This window comes from Mirounga leonina, unplaced genomic scaffold, assembly GCF_011800145.1.
Source record: "Mirounga leonina isolate KUSES-001 unplaced genomic scaffold, KU_Mleo_1.0 Mir_366, whole genome shotgun sequence".
NCBI lineage: Eukaryota > Metazoa > Chordata > Mammalia > Carnivora > Phocidae > Mirounga > Mirounga leonina.
In genome coordinates, this window is record NW_023270709.1 from 21,904,043 (window position 1) to 21,928,665 (window position 24,623).

At 39.3% G+C, this 24,623-nt stretch overlaps 1 protein-coding gene across 2 annotated transcripts in view; it reads left to right on the top strand.

Moving 5' to 3' along the window:
* The first annotated feature begins 251 nt into the window (after nt 1–251).
* The window catches only part of CDKAL1 (CDK5 regulatory subunit associated protein 1 like 1), a 661,526-nt gene continuing 637,154 nt past the window's right edge, over nt 252–24,623 (top strand). Inside the window, exons 1-4 of one of the 2 annotated variants that reach the window (XM_034985765.1) lie at nt 252–584; nt 1,399–1,437; nt 17,194–17,371; nt 18,904–19,016. In XM_034985765.1, coding sequence (XP_034841656.1) covers nt 17,202–17,371; nt 18,904–19,016 — 283 coding nt within the window. In that variant the 5' untranslated portion in view covers nt 252–584; nt 1,399–1,437; nt 17,194–17,201. The remainder of the gene's footprint in view (nt 585–1,398; nt 1,438–17,193; nt 17,372–18,903; nt 19,017–24,623) is intronic. The other variant, XM_034985766.1, reaches the window with a different exon arrangement.

The following is a 24,623-nucleotide window of genomic DNA, read 5'->3' on the forward strand; positions in this document are numbered from 1 at the left end:
TTGGTGTTAAATGATCTATACTGTTTAATCCAACTGTTTTTTGTCCTTGTCTACTCTCTTCTCCAATATGACCTCTTTTCACTAAAGGTTGAGGAAGAAAGTAAAATGTAATGAAAAGAGTAGGTTCTTTCAGAGTTGGGCAAAATTGAATTCAGCAGAGAGGACTGTCACAACTAGTATAGTAACTTTAGGCAAGTAAGTACACTCCCTGTTTTCTCTTTGGTAAAATAATAATAATAATAATAATAATAATAATTTGGGAGATCATGTTTATGTTAAGCGCTTAACATGGTGCCTGACACATAGTAAGAGCTCAGCAGAAGATAGCTATTAACCGATTTTAAGAACCTGAGGTTTTGGTGTCTATTTTCACTCCTGCAAACATAGGAATTCCAAGCGTAACCTTTACCAAAGTAAGTTAGACCTGAACTCGCACTTCCAGCGATGATGCAATTTGGCCTCTCCGGGCCACCGTCGCCGAGCATGCGCAAATAGACGTGGCGGGACGTATGTGTCATGGCGAGCTCCATCTGAAGCGTTTCCCGTATCCGCAGGACGGCGTGTGGTTCTCTCACTTCGGACTGGTATGTTATTTCCTGATCTCTGGGTGAGGGTGGCGGGTGGATCGATGTGGGGCAGAGTGTGGCTAGAGCTTCTTTAATGGTGGAGCCTTGTTTCTCCAGTTTCGGTCTTTCTCGGGCCGTTTGCTGGTTGGTTTTCGTAGTTGAAAGGGGACTTGGCAGCTGGGGTCGGGGAATTGGGAGGCGGGTAGCGCTGCCTGAAGTGAGGACAGAGTCGTTGGCGTTAGGTGCTGGCGGGCTGTAAGGAATATTTAAGGGACCTCGTTCCTTACCGTCAAATCTAATTCCATTTGTTCTCCCACTTTCTGTGCTGAATTTGTGGGACGGGACAAGGCTTCCGCAGTTACGTAGCTTTCACAGAGCCGTATGTCAAGGATTTGAAGAGAAGTTGGCTAGAAGGGCCCACGTCCTGTGGTTTTCACTTTTGTTCCCTTTCACTCATAAAACCTCTCTCTGAATCTCGGGACGACACGGGTTTTTCTGGTGAAAGGAGATCTGTGTACCTACCTCATTGCCTCGTTTCCGTTTTGTAGTTGGTATTACTCGAGTAACGCACACGTGTTGTAGGGCTGGGTCCTGGGTCATGTTTATTACTGTGGCCAGACGCTCCGTCACCATCACGGCAAATAGTGGTGGATGTAAACGCACCGGACCCGCTCAGTGAGAAGTTGGGAGTAGTACGGAACATTATTCACCTTGCTGTATAAAGCAGTCTTTTAAGAAATCCAATCCCTCTTAGCTAGTTTTAGAGAGTTCTTACTGTGGGTTTGTGAACTTGTTGGGAGCTCGCTTTTTCTAATCAGTTTTTATTTTCCAGACTTTCCAGAGGAGTTGAGACTAATTGCAGATAATCAAGGTACTCACTTATTTTCAGACCTTTTACGCTTGAACGAAGTGTTAACACATTAGAAAGTTCAGAAAGGCAGCCTAGTTTCTTAGTAATGTTGCCACTATCATTCTATGGAAATATCATCCTCTCCAAATCATGCCGTATCACTAAATCTAAGAGACCTTTTCATTCACTTTACTTTTCGTCTACATTCAGCAGCACTGACCTCGTTGACCTCTTTGACATGTTCTCTTCCTTTGCCTTCTGTCACCTACAGATTTTCTCCTTTTCGGGTTGCTGCTTCTTGGTCTCTGTTATAGGCTGGTTCTCTTCTATTTGGCAGTTAAATTTGGAGTTCCTCAAGGCTTGGTTCTTAATCCTTTTTCTTTCTGGGTGGTCTAATCTACACCGTAGTCAATGCTGTTTTATTTATTTATTATTTAATTAATTTTAGCCATCCTAGTGGGTGTGGAGTGGTAGGTGATTGTGGTTTCGATTTGCATTTTCCTTGTAGTTAATGATGTTGACATCTTTTCATGTGCTTTTTGGCCATTTGTATACCTCTGGAGAAATATGTATTCATATCTTCTGTCATGTTTTACATTGGGTTATTTGTCTTTTAATTGTTGACTTGTGTAATTATTGCATTCTGATACTGGATGTTTATCAGACATAGGATTTGTAAATATTTTCTCCCATTGTATGACTTGTCCTTTCACTTTCTTGATGGTGTCCTTTGAAGCATAAAATTTTTTTTTTTAAAGATTTATTTATTTATTTGAGAGAGCAAGAATGAGAGACAGAGAGCATGAGAGGGGGGAGGGTCAGAGGGAGAAGCAGACTCCCCGCCGAGCAGGGAGCCCGATGCGGGACTCGATCCCGGGACTCCAGGATCATGACCTGAGCCGAAGGCAGTCGCTTAACCAACTGAGCCATCCAGGCGCCCCTAAAATTTTTTTTTTTATTAAAGATTTTATTTATTTGTCAGAGAGGGAGGGAGAGAGCGCGTGTGTGCGAGAGTACACAAGCAGGGGGAGGAGCAGGCAGAGGGAGAAGCAGGCTCCCTGACTTGGGACTCGATTCTAGGACCCCTGGATCATGACCTGAGCCAAAGGCAGATGGTTAACCAACTGAGCCACCCAGGTGCCCCTCAGTTGTTTGTAATTTTCTTTTTTTTTTTTAAAGATTTTATTTATTTGACAGAGAGAGATACAGCGAGAGAGGGAACACAAGCAGCGGGAGTGGGAGAGGGAGAAGCAGGCTTCCCGCGGAGCAGGAAGCCCGATGCGGGGCTCGATCCCAGGACCCTGGGATCATGACCTGAGCCGAAGGCAGACGCCTAACGACTGAGCCACCCAGGCGCCCCTGTTTGTAATTTTCAAAAGCTTTTCAGGTGAATACAGTGAGCACTCAAGATTGAGAACCTCTGTCTGGGAGAATGGTGGATCTCAATCAGGGATGTTTAGTGGAATCACCTGGGTAGGTTTTGCGTTAACATCCTTAAATTCCACTCTTGGAGATTCTAATTCAGAATGGGACCTGGGTATTTGATACTATAAAAGCTCTCCTAATAAATCACACCTGGAAGTAACACTACTGTAGGATGTTTCTTTTTTCATCATTTTTAGTATCTCCCTTTTCACGGGCGATTTTTTTTTTAAGATTTTATTTATTTATTTGACAGACACAGCAAGAGAAGGAACACAAGCAGGGGGAGTGGGAGAGGGAGAAGCAGGCTTCCTGCCGAGCAGGGACCCGGATGTGGGGCTCGATCCCAGGACCCTGGGATCATGACCTGAGCCGAAGGCAGACGCTTAACCGACTGCGCCACCCAGGCACCCCATTCACTGATGACTTTTATTCCCTTTATCAAACTTGAATTCCTCTATCTTTTGAGAAAAAACTTTCGTATGATTCTATTGTTACCTTTAAATATTGTCTTTCTTTTTAGTCTCAGACTTTCATTTCATTATCACTCATTTATAAATTGCTGACAGCTAACAATTCCTTCTACCAGCTTGTTGGAAGTAAAAACTTTATTAATAGTGATGAGATTGTTTTTTGTTCTGTTTTGTTTTTTAAAGATTTTATTTATTTGACAGAGAGCACACACAAGCAGGGGGAGCAGCAGGCTCCCTACTGAGCAGGGAGCCTGATGTGGGGCTCGATCCCAGGACCCTGGGATCATGACCTGAGCCGAAGGCAGACGCTTAACCGACTGAGCCACTCAGGCACCCAGAGTGAGGTTGTTTTAATGTGCTTATGATATGCAGCCAGATTTACCATTCTCTGCTTTATATTTGTCTCCTTTGTTTCTCTAAGGTGAATTTCTAGAAATGGAATTGCTGGGTCAAAGGATACATATGTTTTAAAGTTTAATAGGTATTGCTAGAAAGCCTTACAGAAAGGATATACCAGTTTTACCATACTTTCAGCCAGCAATAGAGCTTTTGTCAGTCGTCGTCTTCTTTTTTTTTTTTTTATCAGTGGGGTAGACAAAAAACTATTTATTGTTTAAACACTTGCTATTATTGTGCCTGAGCAGTATTTCCAGTGCTTATTGGCTATTTATATTTCTTGAGTGCCAGTTTTTCCTTTGTCCCCTTTTTTCCTGGAATGTCTTTATTTCTTAGCATTGCATTAGACTCTTACATGGCTTGGGCTTTGCCAGTGAGGCAGAGCTATAGCTGGGGGAGCTTGGTGTTGAGAGAAGGCCTGGGTTCTAATTCTAGTTCTGTCGGTATTCAAGTCTTTTTCTTTCTGTGGACACTGAGAGGCTTAGCAACGTTTTCTTCTTCCCTCACTGTGTGATACTCTATGTCTACGTCAGTGGACCCATCTCATCTTTCTTTCTCTGTTATCTTTCTCTTCTTTGGATCCATACACAGTGCTGTATGGGATGTCAAAATTGTAATTAAGAAATATGGCTTTTAATGTGTCCTTCAATTCAGAATCCTTCAGCCGTTCTTTAGTAACTTTTGAAGGCACTACCTGGTCATAGCCATTCTCACTCACCTTATTTATTTCATGGACTAATAGGGATAGAAGAAGGGTTATTAGGTATTTGCTTCAACTTCACATCCAGTCTAAGAATTTCCTCCTATGTTATAGAAAGACTAGCTAAATTTACCTTAAGCATTTTATTAATTCATTCAGTTGGTCAACAAATACTGTGTCCCTGCTCTGTGGTAGGCTTTGTTATAGGTGTCATAGATACAGTGGTAAGAAAGAGGTAATGCCTTCTTTCCTTATGGAGCTTACCTTGCAGTGAGAAAGATGGAATTATGTTCTGCAGTTATGGTGTCAGCTTAGAGGTCATTGTGAGTGTGTGTGGATGCTTAGTCTCTGTGTGGTTATTTTATTTTATTTGCCTGAGAGAGGGAGAGTGAGAGCGAGCGAGCGCATGTGCACAAGCAAGGGGAGCAGAGGGAGAGGGAGAAGCAGGCTCCCTGCTGACTAAGGATCCCGCTGCGGGCCTCGATCCCAGGACCCTGGGATCATGACCTGAGCTGAAGGCAGACGCTTAACTGACTGGGCCACACAGTCGTCCCTGTGTGGTTATTTTAGATGTGGTGCTTAGGAAAGGCCTCTCTGAGGAGGTGTCATTTGAATAGAGATGTGGGCAGCAAGCCATACAAGTATTTGGGGAATGATATTCCAGGCAGAAAAAAAAAAAAAAGTGTGAAGACCTCTGAGTCAAAAACTAGTTTGGCATACTCAGAGAATATTTAAAAGGTGTAGCATAGTTGGGACAGAGGGAGTAGCCAGGGGCCTATCTTGTTAGACTGGGTCATCTACAGTAAAAAAAAAAAAAAATATTGAGAACCTGCAATGTGTTAGATGTAGTTTTAGGCACTACTTGGGATAAAGCAGTGAACGGAGCACACACAATCCTTTACCTTCGGGGCGCCTGGGTGCCTCAGTCGGTTAAACATGTGACTCTTGATGTCAGCCCAGGTCATGGTCTTGGGGTCAAGAGATCAGGCCTTGTGTCCAACTCTGTGCTGAGAGTGGAGCCTGCTTGGGATTCTGTCTCCCTCATTCACATGGGCACTTGTATCTTTCTCTCAGTAAAACAGCAGCAGCAACAACAACAACAAAGCCTTTACCTTCATGGAGTACATATTCTAGTAGAAAAAGATTAAAGAAGTAATGAAAACCTCTAAGTGGGTAATAAAATTGTTGTGGTAAGGAGACAAGGCAAGGAAGGGGGAGAGCAAGTGTGTGTATATGCAGTGAGGTCGGAGTTGCTCAGAAAGGTTTCACTGGTGATGTTCGAACAAAGCCCTGAAGGCATCCCAGACAAGACTAAGACCCTGGGATGAGTGTGTACTGGTGGGTATGAGGAAGCCTGTGTGTTGAATGGAAGGAGAAGGGGAATGGTAGGAAAGAGGGTCAGAGAGGTGACAGGAGGCTGATTATATATGTCCTTGCAGATCTTTGCAGTGATTTTGGTTTTTTACTCTGAGATGGAATACCATTGGCAGGTTTTGGTCTGAAGCTTGAGATGAAGTTAGGTTTTAAAGGAATCCCTGGGTCCTGTGCTGAAAATGTCCTTTGGGAATTAAGGGTAGAAGCAGGGAGACTAACTATGGCAATAATCTATGCAAGAGTTGATGTCTTGGTTATTGTAAATAATGCTGCAGTAAACACAGGGGTTCATGTATCTTTGAGTTAGTGTTTTCCTTTTCCCTGTGTAAAGACCCCATAGTGGAATTATTAGATCCTATGATATTTCTGTTTTTAATTTTTTGAGGAACCTCCATACTGTTTTCCGTGGTGGCTGCACTAATTTACATCCCTACCAACAGCGCATAAAGTTCCTTTTTCTTCACATCCTCTCCAGCACTTGTTCATTTTTGTCTCCTTGGTTTTAGACATTCTAACTGGCATGAGGTGATAGCTCATTGTGGTTTCGATTGCATTTCCCTATGATTAATGATACCGAGCATTGTTTCATGTGTCTATTGGCCATCTGTCTTCGGAAAAATGTCTATCCAGGTCCTCTGCCCATTTTTTAGTAGGATTTTTTTTGGTGTAGAGTTGTTTGAGTTGTTTATATATTTTATATATTACCCCTTATTGGATATATCATTTGCAAATATCGTCCCCATTCAGTAGGTTGCCTTTTTGTTTTGTTGATGGTTTCCTTTGCAAAAGCTATTTATTTGATTTAGTTCCAGTAGTTTGTTTTTTGCTTTTGTTTCTCTTGCCTTAGGGGATGTATCTAGAAACATAGTCTTCCAAAACTGAACCATGTCATCTGCAAATAGTGATAGCTTAACTTCTTTACCAGTATGGATGCCACTTATGTTCTTCTCTCATCTGAAAGCTGTGGCTAGGACTTCCAGTACTGTGTTGAATAAAAGTGGTGAGAGTGGACATCCTTGTCTTGTTCCTGACCTTAGAGGGAAAGTTTTCACCATTGAGGATGATGTTGGCTGTGAGTTTTGCATATATGGTCTTAATGATGTTTAGGTATGTTCCCTCTAATTCCATTTTGTGGAGAGTTGTTATCATGAATGGATGTTGAATCTTGTCATATACTTTTTTCTGTATCTATTGAGGTGGTCATATGAATTTTATCATTTGTTGTGTTGATGTGGTTCATGATGTGGATTGATTTGTGAGTATTGAACCATCCTGGCATCCTAGGAATAAATCCCATCCGATTGAGGTGAATGATCTTTTTAATGTATTGTTGTATGAGGTTTGCTAATACTTTGTTGAGAATTTTGCATCCATGTTCATCAGGGATATTGGCCTGTAGTTCTTTTTTGTGGTGTCTGGTTTTGGTATCAGGGTAATGCTTGCCTCATAGAATGTATTTGGAAGCTTTCCTTCCTCTTCTATTTTTTGGAATAGTTGGAGGAGAATAAGTGTTAATTGTTTAAGTGTCTGGTAGAATTCACTCATGAATCCAGCTGGTCTTGGACTTTTTTTTTTTTTTTTTTAAAGATTTTATTTATTTTTTTGACAGAGAGAGACATAGCGAGAGCAGGGACACAAGCAGGGGGAGTGGGAGAGGGAGAGGGAGAAGCAGGCCTCCTGCAGAGCAGGGAGCCCGATGTGGGACTCGATCCCAGGACTCTGGGATCATGACCTGAGCCGAAGGCAGACGCTTAATGACTGAGCCACCCAGGCGCCCTGGTCTTGTACTTTTATTTCCTGGTGGTTTTTTGATTACTGATTCAGTTTCATTACTTGTAATTGGTCTATTCAGATTATCTGTTTCTTCTTGGTTCAGTTTTGGAAGATTATGTATGTTTCTAGGAATATATTTCTTCCAGGTTGCTCATTTTATTGGCATGTAATTTTTCATAGTATTCTCTTACAACCCTTTGTATTTCTGTGGCATCAGTTGTTACCTCTCTCTTGTTTCTCATTTTATTTATTTGGGTCCTTTCTTGTTGCTCTTCTGTGTAATGAAGTTTAAATGCTTGTTTGGAAAACTTTATTTAACAGTTTAGAAGGCTTGATAGAAGGAGTGCATTAGTCTGAAGAGTATACATTGGATAGGAAAGAATTTCCTTCTTTTGTTTCTCCAAAATCTTTCTGCCTTATTTAGCTTGAGATCTTTGCAGCTTGGTTCATGGATTCTAGCCTTGCCCATTGCGCAGTATATACTGATCCAGATGATAAACCAGTGAACTATGTCAAAAGCACTCTCAATATTACATTTGACAAAAAGTTTTGTACTTTTCACATAGCTTTTTTTTCTCGATGAGTCTGCCTAAAGGTTTTTCACTTTTATTTTTTCAAAGAACCAGCTCTTGGTTTAGTTGATTTTTTTCTACTGTTATTTTAATCTCTATGGCATTTATTTCTGCTCTGATCTTTATTACATCCTTTCTTCTACTCATTTTGGGCTTTGTTCTTTTTTTAGTTCCTTTAGGTGTAAAGTTAGATTGAAATTCTTTCTTGTTTCTTGACGTAGGTCTGTATTGATATGCACTTCCCTTTTAGAACTGCTTTTGCTGTGTCACATAGATTTTGGACTGTGGTCTTCTCATTTTCATTTGTCTTCATGTATTTTTTAAATTTCTTTTTTTTTTAAGATTTTATTTATTTGAGAGAGAGAGAGCACGAGCAGGGACAGAGGGAGAGGGAGAAGCAGACTCCCTGCTGAACAGGAAGCCCTGATGCAGGGCTCAATCCCAGGACCCTGGAGTCATGACCTGAGCTTAAGCAGCACATGCTTAACTGAATGAACCATCCAGGCACCCCTAAATTTCTTCTTTGATTACTTTTTTGACCCATTGGTTATTTAGTATCATGTTGTTTAGTCTCCATGTGTTTGTGTTTTTTCTAGTTTTTTGTGATTTATTTCTAGTTTTATACCAATGTAGTTGTAAAAGATGCATGGTGTCATTTCAGTCTTCTTAAACTTATTGAGGCTTGTTTTTTGGCCTAATATGTCATCTGTTCTGGAGAATGTTCCATGTGCACTTGGAAAGAAAGTGTATTCTGTGATTTTGGATGGAATATTCTTATATATCTGTTATGTCCATCTGGTCCAATGTGTCATGCAGATACATTGTTTCCTTCTTGATTTTCTGTGGGTAATCTATCCATTGATGTAAGTGGGGTGTTAAAGCCCCCTACTGTTGTTGTATTACCATTAATTTCTCTATCTCTGTTAATACTTTATCTATTTAGGTGCTTTGGTGTTGGGTGCATAGATACTTAAAAATGTTATAACCTCTTGTTGGATTGATCCCTTTATCATTATGTAATGCCCTTTGTCTCTTATTACAGTTTTTGTTTTGTCTATTTTGTCTGATATAAGTATTGCTACCCCAGCTTTTTTTTTTTTTTTTTTTACTTCCATAGGCATGGCAAATGTTTTTCCATCTCTTTGCTTTCAGGTCTGAGGTGAGTCTCTTATAGGTGGCATTTAGATGGGTCTTTTTCTTTTTTTAAGATTTTATTTATTTGAGGGGAAGGAGCAGAAGGAGAGGGACAGGCAGACTCTGCACTGAGCACAAAACCTGACATGGGGCCTGATCCCATGACCCCGAGATCATGATCTGAGCCAAAACCAAGAGTCGGATGTTCAACTGACTGAACCACCCAGGTGCCCCAGATGGGTCTTTTTTTTTTTTAAATACATTCTCTGTGTCTTTTGATTGGAGCATTTAGGCCATTTACATTTAAAGTAATTATTGATAGGTGTGTTCTTACTGCCATTTAAAAAATTTGTTTTCTTGTTGTTTTTGTAGTTCTTTGTTCCTTTCTTCTCTTACTCTCTTTTTTTGAGATTGATACGTATCTATAGTGTTTTGTTTGGCTTTCTTTCTCTTTATTTTTTGTGTATCTGTCATAGGTTGGGTTTGTGGTTACCATGAAGTTCATATATAACATACAAAGTAAAGAACAGTTCGTATTAATTTGATGGTCATTTAAGTTCAAACACATTCTAAAAAAAAAAAACAGAAAAAAAAATCCTTTTCCTTTTTCCCCTTCTCTTTTTACTCCCTGCTCCACATTTTGTGTATATGTTGTCATATTTTACATCTTTTTCTTATGTCTAATTATGTCCATTTCTTTTCCACTTAAAGAAGTTGCTTTAACATTTTTCATAAGGCTGGTTTAATGGTGATAAACCCTTTATCTTTTGTTTGGGAAACTTTATCTCTCCTTTAAATCTGAATTATAATCTTGCTGGGTAGAATATTCTTGGTTGTGGGCTTTTTCCTTTCAGCACTTTGAGTATATCAAGCCCTGCTCTTCTGACCTGCAAAATTTCTGCTGAACAATCAGTTGATAGCCTTATGGTGTTTCCCTTTTAGATAACTTTTTGTTTCTCTCTTGCTGCTTTTAGGATTATCTCTTTATCTTTAACCTTTGACATTTTATTATTATATGCTGTGGTGTGAACCTCCTTGGGTTCTTTTTGTTTGGAACTCTCTGCTTTTTGGACTTGGATGTCTATTTCCCTCGTTAGGTTAAGGAAGTTTTCAGTTATTCTCCAAGTAAGTTTTCTGCACCTTAACCAGAAAGAAAAAAATAAGCAAAATAAAGCAAATTTTAAAAAGTTAAACAGTAAAAATTGAAACACATACAGAACATGAAACTGCAGCTTGTTTGCTTTGTCCCAGCATGACTGCTGGTGTGAGTGTGTGACCCTGGGCTCACTGAGATCACAAGCCCTCTGTGATGACTGGACCTGCCAGTTATGGCGTTGAGACCCTCCAGTTATGGTGTTGGAATCCACTTCTTAGAGCAGCCAGACCCTTCTTCAGTCTCTTCTTTTGAGGTGGAGAGGGAGAGAGTATTCCCGCAGTTCCTTAGCCCTTTTAAAGATCTTATTTATTTACTTGAAAGAGAGAGAGACAGAGCACAACCAGGGGGAGAGGCAAAGGGAGAGGGAGAAGCAGACTTTCTCCTGAGCAGGGAGCCCGACATGGGGCTCGATCCCAGGACCCTGGGATTATGACCTGAGCTAAAGAAAGACGCTTAACCACCTGAGCCACCTAGGCACCCCTCCTCGGCCTTTTTAAACCCAGGTTTTTTTTTCTGTGCCCCAGTGCATCTAGGGCTGGTGTGAGCTTGTGGACCCTGGGCTTGCTGAAGTCACAGTCTCATTGGGAGGATTGGACCTGTCTGTAATGGTGTCTGGACCCTTTTCTGATCTAGGCTTTTAAAGTGGGGTGGGAGCATCAACTGTAGTTCCCCAGGCCCTCTGACCTGGAGAGCTTTTCCTGTAGCTCCCCTGCTGCTTGGCAGAGTTTTAGTGTTGTCTCTTTTATATGCTAGTTGCTCTTTTTTTTTTTTTTTTTAAGATTTTATTTATTTATTTGAGAGAGCATGAGCAGGAGAGGGGCAAAGGGAGAGGGAGAGAGAAGGGAGAGAGAAGCAGACTCCCCACTGAGCAGGGATCCCCAAGTGGGGCTTCATCCCAGGACCCAGGATCATGACTTGAGCCGAACGCAGACACTTAACCAACTGAGCCACCCAGGCGCCCTTGCTAATTGCCCTTTTGAACCATGGGTTTATTTTGTTGGTTTGTTTGTTTTTCTGTGCCCAAGGACAAAGGGCTGTGCTCCTGGTCCTTTAAGTACTATGCCTTCCCACTGCAGTTCCCGGTGTTGGAGGTGGGGGTGCCCTCTGTTACTGTGTCTCTGACTCTTTCGCTGTTCTCTTGCCATTCCGGCTTCAGTTGTTCAGTAGTTGCTCAGTCAGCCCTCTGTTCTTAAGGAGGAGTTGTTCTATTAATAGGTGTAATTTGGTGTGTTCTGTGGAGGAGGTGAGTTCAGAGTCTTCCTACATCACCGTCTTGAATTGGAACTTGCAGGAGTTTTTCTTCTTTTTTAAGTTTTTATTTAAATTCCATTTAGTGAACATACAGTGTAATACTCGTTTCAGGGGTACAATACAGTGATTCAGCACTTCCGTACAACACCCCGTTCTCGTCACAGCAAGCGCCTTTCATAATCCCCATCACCTATGGTCCCCATCCCCCCTCCCCTCTGGTAACCATCACTGTGTTCTCTAGAGTTAAGAGTCTCTTGGTTTGTCTCTTTATCTTTTTTAACCCTTTTGCTTGTTTTATTTCTTAAATCCCACGTATGAGTGAAATCTTATGGTATTTGTCTTCCTCAGACTGACTGACTTCTCTTAGTATAATACGCTCTAGCTCCATCCACCTCATTGCAAATGGACAAGGAGTTTTTCTTTAAGGGAGAGGAATATGATTGAGATAGTAAGGGGAGGGAGTGGGGTCAAGATACGGTTTTTGTTTTTTCAGTGAGAGAAGTAACAGCATGTTTATATCTAGATAGTAATGATTCGGTAGGGAGACAGTGATAATGCAGGAAAAGGAGTCATTGCTGGGAGGCTGTGCTTGAGTAAGTCAGAGTAGAAGGATTGTTCTTGGTAGGGGCGGGGGGGGCGTATTGTTCATTCACAGGAACAGATTGGTAGGCAGAGTACATGAGCAGAGAACCATTTCCCTGTAAAAGAAGGAAGTCATCCATCTGTGCAGAATGTGGGAAGGGATCTGAGGGTCTGCTTCATTCAGGCCTTCTGTTTTTGGTACCATCTTTAGCCTCATTAAGAGGAGATCTGTGAGAAATCAATTTTCAGAAAATTCCTAAGATAAATGAGTTTTAGGTTCTTTACTGCAGTTTTTCCACAGTCTTTGCTCTACTAATGAATACTGGGGTTCTTTAAGGAGGCAGAATTTCCTGAATTTATTTGACCACAGAACCACTTTTTTTTTTCACTGATCCTTCAAATTTCAAATAAATAGAACCAATTTCATAAAGACTAACCTATTTCATTTCTCCTTCTCTAATTTGCTGAGCTGGCCAGGGCTCTTGTGTGCAAGAGCAGAAAACCCAGTTTAAACTAATTTAAGCTACAAAGGAAACTTACTGGCTCACATGACTGGGCAGAGCAGGGCTTTGATCCAGGTGCTCAAATAATGTCAGTATGGCTCTTTATCTTTCCAGCTCGTATTAGGCTTCATTCCCTAGGTAGTTTCTGCCCTATGACGGGCAACATGGCCCCCAGCACCTCAGTTTGACATCCTCCCAACTTAGCCACTTCAGTGAAAGGGAAGCCATCTCTCCTGTTAGCTCTGGCATAGAAATCCTCTTGATGATTTTCATTGGCTGGGCTTGTCATGTCCATCCCTGAACTAATTATTGTGGCCAGGAGGATGGGTTACTTTAAAAGGTTGGCTCATGTGCCCCATTCCTGTGTCCAGGGAAGGAGAAGGCCTGTGATTGGCAGCCCCACCACGACTGTGTTAACTACATTTTAACCAGTCCTTATGAGACTAGATTATTTCTAGTCTTTTGCTGTTACTACCGATGTAAAACTAGCTGAGCTTTGAACACAGGTTTGTCTGATTTACTGGGCATAATTTGTCATGGTTGTAAAGAGTGCATTACAGTAAAGGGCACAAAAGGATCCTGGCTGGAAGCTGCTCTGTTAATTGAAAATTGTTAATGGAAAGATGGGGATCTGGTGAGTAAAGAGAGGGAAAATTCGTCAGAGAGGCTTGAGACCAACAGAGAGTATTAGGGTTCTTTTTTTTTTTTTTTTTTAAGATTTTATTTATTTATTTGACAGAGAGAGACACAGCGAGAGAGGGAACATAAGCAGGGGGAGTGGGAGAGGGAGAAGCAGGTTTCCCGCCGAGCAGGGAGCCCGATGCGGGGCTTGATCCCAGGACTCTGGGATCATGACCTGAGCCGAAGGCAGCTGCTTAACGACTGAGCCACCCAGGCGCCCCAGAGTATTAGGATTGTTAACACTGGTTTGAGCAACCTAGATGAGGATCAGTAGTCATTCGGTGTATCTACATTAAGTAGGTAGTCGAGTGCTGCGTAGCAAATGGGCTTGGGCTCATTTGGCATGGTGGTTGTTCTTTGGGTAAGTTAGCTTCTCTGTGTTTCAGATGGCTCTTTCAAGTGAGGATAGTAACACCACCAAACTCATGGAGTTGTGAATGGTTAATGAATGACCACTTGCTTCATGTCTAAACGTAGTAGTAGTCTCTTAGTCAGTGTACTCAAGTATATATTTCTTTTTCTTTCCAGATAATTTTTTTCTTAATTATTTTCACATAATTATAGAATCACTTTCAGTAATAAAAATTACATGGAGATGCTCTAAGGTTTATCCAGTTTTCTCCAGCGGTAACATCTTGCAAAACTGTAATATAGTATCGCAGCCAGGATACTGACATTGATAAAGAGTCAGGATGTAGAACATTTCCATCACTCCAAGGATCTCTCATGTTGCCTTTTGATAGTCACATTCACTTCTCTCCTGCCGGTCCTCTGCTTAATCCCTGGTAACCTCTGTTGTATTCCCCATTTCTGTAATTTTGTTACTTTGGTCTCAAGTAAGTTATATAAATGTAACCATAGAGTATGTAACCTTTTGGTCTTGGCTCTATTCACACTGCATAATTCCCTGGAGATTCATCCAGTGTTGTGTGTATCAATCGTACATGTTTTATTGCTGAGTAGTGTTCCGAGGTAGTCTTCCACCCACTGAAGGGCATCTAGGTGTTTGTAGGTTTTGACTGTTACAAAGAAAGGTGTTATAAACATTTGTATTGAGGCTTTTGTGGAAATATGTAAGCCTTTATTTCTCTTGGATAAACCCTCAGGTGTAATTGCCAGGTTACATGGTAGTTACATGGTTAGTTTTTTAAGAAAATGCCCAACTGTTTTCTAGAGTGGCTGTGCCATTTTATGGTCCCACTAGGAGTGTGTGAGTGATCCAGTTTCTCTTCTTCCTTGTTGGCATTTAATGTTCTCACTGTTTTTTTCCTTTAGCCATTCTGATAGGTGTGTAGTGATACCTTATTGTGGTTTGAGTTTGTATTTCTCTGATGGTGAGTAATGTTGACTGTCTTTAAATGTGTTTATTTGCCTTCTGTATATCCTCTTAGGTGAAATGACTTTGTGTCTTTTGTCCATTTTCTAATTGGATTTTTTTTTTTTACTGGTGTGTGTGTGTGTGTGTTTTAAGATTTTAATTTTAAGTAATCTCTACACCCAATGTGGGGTTCAAACTCACAACCTCGACATCAAGAGTTGCACGCTCCACCGACTGAGCCAGCCAGGCACCCCTTTACTATTGTGTTTTGAATTCTAGATACCAGTCCTTTGTCAGATATGTGGTTTGCAAAAATTTTCTCCCACTCAGTAGCTTGACTTTTTATGTTTTCAGAGGGTCTTTTGCAGAGCAAAAGTTTAAAATTTTGGTGATGTCTGGATTTATTAATTTTTCTTTTTATGGATTGTGCTTTTGGCGTCAGGTTTAAGAATTCTTCACCTAGCTCTAGGTCTAGAAGATTTTCTCTTATGATTTTTCCTAAAAGTTTATAGTGTTACGTTTTACATTTAAGTTCATGATACATTTTGAGTTAATTTTTGTATAAGGTATGAAACTTAGATTGAGGTTCATTTTTTGTCTATAAATGTCCCATTGCTCCAGCACTAATAGAAAACGTTATCGGGTGCCTGGGTGGCTCCAGTCGTTAAGCGTCTGCCTTCGGCTCGGGTCATGATCCCAGGGTCCTGGGATCGAGTCCCACATCGGGCTCCCTGCTCGGCGGGAAGCCTGCTTCTCCCTCTTCCACTCCCCCTGCTTGTGTTCCTGCTCTCGCTATCTCTCTCTGTCAAATAAATAAATAAAATCTTTAAAAAAAAAAAAGAAAGAAAATGTTATCTTTCTTTCATTGAATTGCTTTTGTACTTTTGTAAAAAATCACATGGGCGTATTTCTGTGGGTCTGTTTCCAGGTCTCTGTTCTGTTCTGTTGATTCATATTTCTATTCTTCCACCAATACCACATAGTCTTGATTACTGTCTCTGTATAATAAGTCTGAAAATTGGGCAGCCCACTTCCTCTCACTATTTCTTTTTCACAATTGTTTCAGATATATTGATTTTTTTTTCCCTTTCCATATAAATTTTGGAACAGTCTTATCTATGTCTATGAAATATCTTGCTGGGATTTTGATAGGAATTTGATTTTAAACTTGTATATCAGTTTGGTCTTAACTGACTAGGTGGGGGAGGGCCTGGAGGTTCATTACTGGTTGGTTGGCTGGTTTGGAAGTCCAGGGTCCCTACCTGGCCTTCTCTGGTTCTATCCTGTGGAGTGTTTTGGGGTCCCTCATTACAGCCTCAAAAGTAGAAGTCAGAAGGTGGAACTCTATAGTTTTGTGTTTTGTGGGGTTTATTTTGTTTTGTTTTATGGAGTAGAATGGTTATTGTCTGAAAATTTTCGGTCTCTGCTAGGCTGCCCCTTTTCTGGTTCTTCGCAAAGAGAACAGGCTTTTGTGGGGGGGGCTTTTATTGTCTGCATCTTTGGGTTGCTGGCTTCTTCAGCTTTAAGTCTGGGATATAGGAGGCAAAAGAAACCCCAAGCAACTCACCATTATGTTGTTCCTTGGGTGCCCAGGTCCCTAGCCAGTTTACCTCTTTCTCTCTACCTTTTAAAGTCTTCTGATGTTTATTTTATATATAATGTCCCTAGTTTTAGTTGTATTTAGTGGGAGGGGTAGGGAAAAGTATGTCTATTCTATCTTCCTGGAAGTTGTATGCACATTTTCTTAATTACAAACATTTTGAACATTCAGGAAAGTAGAATAGGATAAGGAACACCAATACACCTATTTCTTACATTTAAGACTTGTAAATATTTTCCTATACGTCTTATCTATTTTTATTGTTTTAAAGTAAATTATAGGCATAATGATATTTAACCTCTAAATATTTAATATGCATCTCTAAAAAGATTTTCTAAAAATAATAAATAAAAAGTAAAATCATGTATACAATGTCAGAAATAAGATTTTTAAACATAAGGACAGTACTTTACATCTAATGATTTGCAGTAGTATCCTAATATTATCTAACACCCACTTCATATTCTGATGTTCCTAGTTGTCCCCAAAATATCTTACAGCTGGTTGGACAAAGTGTGATATGATCAAGAACATGAATTACCTTTAGTTGTTACGCTTTTGAGTCTCCTTTAACCATGAACAGTCCCTCTCATTTTTTTCTCTGTGATACTGGTCTGTTGAGGGGATACATCCAGTTGAACCTTGGGATGTCCCATTATTAGTAGGATCTGTCTGATTGTTTCCTTGCATTTCTTTATCTTTTGTGTTTTCTATAAACCTGAGGTTAAATCTAACGGCTTTATTAGACTCAAGATCAGCAAGAATATTTCATAGGTGATACTCTGTTAAACAGATTTCTGAGGGACTCACGTGTTGCCGTCATTTATAACTTTCTTATATAGTAGAGAAGATGCCTTCTGCATCCTGCGACACACTCCTGGACGACATAGAAGATATTGTGTCACAGGGAGATTTAAAGCCACAAGATAGGCATTCTGCACGAAAGCACGTTGTTCCAAAGGCACGAAAGAGAAACACCCAAAAATATTTGCAAGAGGAAAACAGTCCACCAAGTGACAGGTAAGCTCTTATTTGGAATTATAGTCAGTACCCCACCAGGGAAGAAACTGGGACTACCGCATGTGATATACATAATGTCTCTTTCTGAAAGTCTTTTGAACTTTTGAGAGCAGATATGTAGATTTATTTTTTTATTTGAATAGTTTTAAATTTAGCAAAATAATTTCTTAAAAAAGAAAAAAATGTCAGATGGCATGTTTCTTGAAGACAGGGCCAAGGGCACTATTTGGCACAAATGTAGGATCGCTCCCCTCCACCCCTCACCACCCCTCCCAACCTCCACTGCCCCAGGATCTCTGATATTACTGTAGTTGGTATGGAATCTTGTGTTACTTCCAAATTAAAACTTTTACTGGAATTTTTAATTCTTATGAGATAGTGGTGGTTTGGTGGTTTGGGTATTTCATTTTTCTTAACAAATTTACAGATACTTAACGGATCAGCTAAAGGCACTGGGCACAAGTAAGTTCATGCTCTTTAATCTGTTAGGTCTGTAATTGAGTGGAATTCTAAAACAACCTAGCCAGAAAGAATTACGCAGTTGTATAGCTTTAATATGCCTACATTTGTTTAGATAGTAAATTGTTGAAAAGTTTTAATACACTTGGTTATTTTGTTTGGAACAGTAAACTTTTAAAATCTGTGAATTTAAACTTAATATTTTAATGACTCAACTTTATCAAATTTGTTTTGAATATGTCTTTAAGGTAATTTCTATTTAATTTTTAAATTAATAGGCCAGTCCAAATTGAAAGTCCTTTTTTATCCTTCCTAAAAATATTACATTTTTATAACTCTATTTTTATGTATGGAATATTTTTTTTTTTTAGATTTTATTTATTTATTTGACAGAGAGACACTGCGAGAGAGGGAACACAAGCAGGGGGAGTGAGAGAGGAAGAAGCAGGCTTCCTGCAGAGCAGGGAGCCCGAGGTGGGGCTTGATCCCAGGACCCTGGGATCGTGACCTGAGCCGAAGGCAGATGCTTAATGACTGAGCCACTCAGGCACCCTGGAATATTTTTAATTATGCTACAGGGTGATAGTTTTTCTGTTTTGATTCAGCTATTTATATCTAAGTTATAAAATAAAGATTGTAACTTACATAGGAGTCAGTGAACAGGTAGATGTACTTAGTTTTTCTTTGCTTCTGTTGCTAGAACCATTTTCTTTGCTGTTACTTGTATTTACCTTTCTATGAGTTTAACTTTGTGATAGTACATTAGTAGTACTGAATTTAACATACAATTCTGAGCGAAAGGAGATCTTGTTATGTAGAGAGTCTTAATTTAAAATATAATTCAGAGAAAAAGGAGATCTTTTTATGTAGAGAGTCTTAGAATTCTGTGGTTATTTTATCTTGATTATAGACTTAGTAACAATTGATTGTGGATTAAGTTGGTGCATTTCATGAATAGATTGTGAAGGGTTGCTGTGTGTTTTTGAATAATATGCTCAGAAATCATCTTGTGTTTTCTTGTTCTAAAAATCCCTTGATGAGACTTACTTTTTTTTTAATTGATTGTTTAATAGCACTATTCCAGGCATACAGAAAATTTGGATGCGAACATGGGGTTGTTCTCATAATAATTCGGATGGAGAATATATGGCTGGACAACTAGCTGCTTATGGATATGAAATTACAGGTAATGAGATCTGTAATGTATTTTCTTCATTAAATGTTTCAGAGCTAAGTTTTTTAGAGATACATATTTTAGTTTCAACAGTTAGAGCATATTTTAACATAATTTAATGATTTTAAGGCAAAACAAAATGATAGCTATTTTATACATTGGATAATTACAGATATCATATTTTAAAAATACTTCAAAAAACTGTTTTGAAATGAATTTATAATTACAGAAAAGTAGTAAAATTACAGTTTGCTTATGTCCATTACCCAGCTTCCCCTAATAGCATCTTACATAATTACACTGTAATTAATAAACTGGGCAGTTAACATTAGAGCAGTACTTTTACCTAAACTGTGTATCTTATTTGAATTATGCCAGTTTTCCCATTTACATTCTTCTTCTGTTCCAGGATCCAATCTAGGATCTCACTTTATATTTATTTGTAATGTCTCCTTAGTCTCCTTCAGTCTGTGACAGTTCCTCAGTTTTTTTCTCGTTTTTTATGTCTGTGGACTGCTGAGGAAAAACACTGAGTTACTAGTTATTTTGTAGAATGCCCCCCAGCTTGGGTTTGTCGGATGTTTTCTCATGATTAGAGTAAGGTTATGTATGCAGTCTTGGCAAGAAGGGGACATTGAGTTCTCAATGCATCATATCAGGGAATTTGTCATGAATCAGTATGTCTTATTACCAGTGGACTGTGTCTGCCAGATTTCTCTATAGTAAAGTTACTATTTTTTCTCATTGTAATTAGTAAATATCCTATTTCTCCTCAACCTTTTCTCTACTAATTTTAATATCTTGATAATTTTAGCATTTGTCCATGGAACTTGTTTTCAACAGTCACTAGTGTAATATTTGTTGAGTGGTGATTATCTGTTTTCTTTTCTTCCACACTTATCCACAGAATTACACATGGGATTCTTCTGTAAGGAAAGACTATCCTTTCTTCCCTGTTTTATTTATATGTATCAGTATGGACTTACCTACTGATTTTTCTATTCTGTGGGTTATGGTCCAACACTATCATTATTAATTCTGCTGCTCATACTGTTCCGGCTTTGGCCATAGGGCCTCGTTCAGGCTGGCTCCCGTGTCTTCTCAACATGCCCCCATTCTTTTTGAGCACGTCCTTATTTTCTGACACCACAAGATGTTCTAGTCTCATATTTTCCCTTTCCCAGCCTTGGAAGCAACCACTTCTCCAGGGAGTTCTGATTCCTTTCATAAGAAGAATGGTGTTTAGAGCAAAACGAGAGCTGTGGACACTAGGTGTGCTCCTCGCTACCATGAGGTGTCCATGCTCCTAGGTGCTCTCAGTGAACTGAGCTGGGAAATGCACGTATATAGTAACCGGCATGTGTACACATCTGTATCAGTCTGTATCTTCAGTGGGGCCGTAATTTGAATGCTTGGTGACAGGCACTGGCCCAGTGCTTTCTGTATGTTACCTTACTTACTTTTTGGGAGATGAGGAAATATTGGTATCTGTACTTTACAAATGAGAATGGAGGGATTGTGTCCTAGGCAGTGAAGTCATCCAGGCAGTGAAGTCTCTGTCACTCTTGCCCACTGTTTTGTAGCTTCTAGTTGCCTCTGTCTTTGATTGGCAAAGTCCTAGCCTCACGATGGCCTGTGAGAATTTGGGAGGATTGGAAACTTCTTGCCTAGTAGTCTGTCCTTCAGCAACTAAATGATCCTGATGTCTTACTGTGTGTTTTTGATTACTTATTCTTTACACAGCAAAATCACCCTTAATAATTTTGTTCTTTAGATAAAAGTATCAAAATGTGCTTTTAGAACTTTTAGAATTATTTCTCTAAAAAAAAAAAGAATTATTTTTCTGTATTCATTAGCAATTTTTAGTGTAAGTTAGTGTGGGTTTGCCTTAATACATCCTGATGGTGCAGTTTGGGTATTCGGACAATAGCCTCTGAGATAATTTCCTAAAACATTACGAAAAAATGAGCTTGACTTTTCCTGGGTGGTGTTAAATATCTGACATGTTTTATTTAAATTTTAGTCCATTAGCAATTTGTATTTGGTCTTATTACAGTACCTTTCTAAATAATAAAGGTAAAACAATAGTCCTGATGTATTTATACAAGAATACTAAGTTTTGTTATGTATAACCAGTTTTAGCTGCTTATTTGGGAATAGTGAAAAGGGAGGATCAAGGGAGCAATCACTTGAACATGAAATTTATTTTTCTTATTAGTGTGGTATATTACTTTTACATAGTTGCATTGCCTGTATATATTTGTATTAGCATTATGTACTGTTGATTGTCCCCACTTTAGAAATTTATAGTCTGTGTTTATTTTATTTTATTTTTTTTAATTTATTTTTTTAAAAGATTTTATTTATTTATTTGACAGAGAGAGACACAGCGAGAGAGGAAACACAAGCAGGGGGAGTGGGAGAGGGAGAAGCAGGCTTCCCACGGAGCAGGGAGCCCGATGTAGGGCTCGATCCCAGGACCCTGGGATCATGACCTGAGCCGAAGGCAGACGCTGAATGACTGAGCCACCCAGGCGCCCTATAGTCTGTGTTTAATTCTAGTCTGGCTTGCATGCAGCAGACTGTGGAATCACTTTTCTCACTGGTCAGGTGCTGTAGCCCAGGAAGAATGAACAATAGTAGCTTCTGTAAGACATTTAAAGGAGATCAGTACAGATTCTATACTTAGGTTAAATATATGAGATGAATGATTTCTGGGTTATCTGTGCCAGTAGTCTCTTCCATTACTGTGGAATGGTGGGAGTTTATAAAAATTATTATTGCTAAATAATTAAAAATGTTTTATTGATCAAATGTAGACCTAAAATATTTTCTTTTAACTTTATAATTGATGTGAAATAAGTATAAAATATAGATTATGTGAAATATACACAGATTTTTGGAAACAGTATGTAAGAAATTCAAAATTAGCTCTCAGTTACCAATAATAGATATTTTTACTATTTGGGGACAAAAGAGAGATTATGTGGGTATATACTTGAAATTGCTTTTAACTATGTGAATCCAGGAATGTAATTATTCCATAGTGAAATCTCAGATGCTTACTCTGACGATTAGCTCTTTGTCCACTGTGTCTTTTTTTTTTTTTTTTTTTTTAAGATTTTATTTATCCATTTGAGAGAGCACAAGCAGGGGGACTGGCAGGCAGAGGGAGAAACAGGCTCTGCACTGAGCACGGACCCTGATGCGGGACTTGATCCCAGGGACCCTGAGATCATGACCTGAGCTGAAGGCAGACGCCTAACTGACTGAGCCACCCAGGCGCCCCTGGAGATGCTTCAGATAGAGATACATCGGAGGGAGGAGAGATGCTGGAAAGAGTGTTATGTGTAGTTTGTAGCTGTGCCTGCTGTGAATAAACATAGCGTGTGCTTTTTGGTTAGTGGAAAAAAATCCATTGCAAGGCCATTGACTGAGGTTCTAGTTCATAGACATAAGAGAAAAATGTGAATTATATACGTGGAATATTTGTGATAAGCTTATGTAGGTTGGAATAGGGCATTTAGCTTGGGTGTCCCTAGTTTCAGAGAAATCGTTTTTAAATTGCTGGGCTTTTAACAGTTCTTGATAGTTCCTTTGTGTATTTGTCTATCATTTATTCATTGCACAAGTGCTGTATGAACATGATGTGTGCTGCAGGGTGTAGCGCTAGGAGGTGTGAGGATGAGAACGTGGACTGGACGTGGCTTCCAGCAGGTGAAAAGGTTATTGTTTCTTGGCAGAGGAAGAGCCTACATATTGTGTGTTACATGTACAAGTTATTTTGGTAAATGGTCAAGCTGTTAATGTATTCTTTTGTGATACAGTGAAGTAGGACCTGCTTTGTTAAAAGAGCTTTTACAATTTATATTTTAGAAATGCTTTGTGAAGTCAGAAATAACGTTTATTTTTTTATCATGGTAAGTGTACTCTTTAATCCCCATCATCTTTTTCACCTATCCCCCACCCACCTCCCCTCTGGTAGCCATCAGTTTGTTCTCTATAATTAAGAGTCTTTCTTGGTTTGTCTCTTTTTTTTCCTTTGCTCTTTTGTTTCTTAAATTCCACATGTGAGTGAGATCATATGGTATTTGTCTTTCTCTGACTGAAGTAGTTCTTCTCCTAGCATAATACTTTTTAGCTCTATCCATGTTGTTGCAACTGGCAAGATTTCATTCCTTTTTATGGCTGAATAATATTCCTGTGTGTGTGTGTGTGTGTGTGTGTATGAATTCCTATGTTTAGGAATATATGCACATGCACACACACACACCACCTCTTTATCCATTCATCAATTGATGGACACTTGGGCTGCCTCCATAGTTTGGCTGTTGTAGATAATGCTGCTATAAACATGGGGGTGCATGTATCCTTTGAATTAGGGTTTTCATATTTTTGGGGTAAATACCCAGTAGTGTGATTACTGGATCATAGAGTAGTTCTATTTTTAATTTTTTGAGGAACCTCCATACTGTTCTCCACACTAGCTACACCAGTTTACATTCCCACCAACAGTGCAAGAGCGTTCCCCTTTCTCCACATCTTCACCAACACTGGTTGTTTCTTGTGTTTTTGATTTTAGACAGTCTCAGAGGTGTGAGATGATATCTCATTGTAGTTTTGATATGCATTTCCCTGATGATAAGTGATTTTGAACATCTTTTCATGTATTTATTGACCATCTTTCTATCGTCTTTGGACAAATGTCTGTTCATGTCTTCTGCCTGTTTTTTAATTGGATTGTTTTTTGGGTGTTGTATGTATGAGTTTTTTTTATATTTTGGATACTAACCCTTTATTGGGGTTATTGGTCTGTCATTGGCAAATATCTTCCTCTATTCTGTAGGTTGCCTTTCAGTTTTGTTGATTGTTTCCTTTGCTGTGCAGATGCTTTTTATTTTGATGTCCCAATAGATTATTTTTGCTTTTATTTTCCCTGCCTCAGGAGACCTATCTAGAAAAATAATGCTATTACTGATCTCAGAGAAATTACTGCCTGTGTTCTCTTCAAGGATTTGTATTGTTTCAGGTCTCATATTTAGGTCTTTAATCCATTTTGAGTTTATTTTTGTGTATGGTGTAAGAAAATGGTCCAATTTCATTCTTTTGCATGTTGCTGTCCAGTTTTGCAACAACGTTTGTTGAAGAGACTGTCTTTTCCCCCATTGGATATTCTTCCTTTTTTGAAGATTAATTGACCATATAATTGTGGGTTTATTTTTGGGTTTTCTGTTCTGTTCCATTGGTTTATGTCTGTATATTTATGCCAGTACCATACTGTTTTTCTTTTTTTTAAGATTTTATTTATTTATTTGAGAGAGAGAGAGAGCATGAGTGGGGGAGGAGCAGAGGGAGAGGGAGAAGCAGACTCCGTGCTGAGTGTGGAGCCTGTTGCGGGACTTGACCCCATGACCCTGAGATCATGCCCTGAGCTGAAACCAAGAGTCAGATGCTTAACCGATTGAGCCACCCAGTACCATACTGTTTTAATTATTACTGCTTTGTAATATAACTTGAAATCTGGAATTATGATACCTCCAGTTTTATATTTCTTTTTCAAGATTGCCTTGGCTATTCGGGGTCTTCTGTGGTTTCATACAAATTATAGGGTTGTTCTAG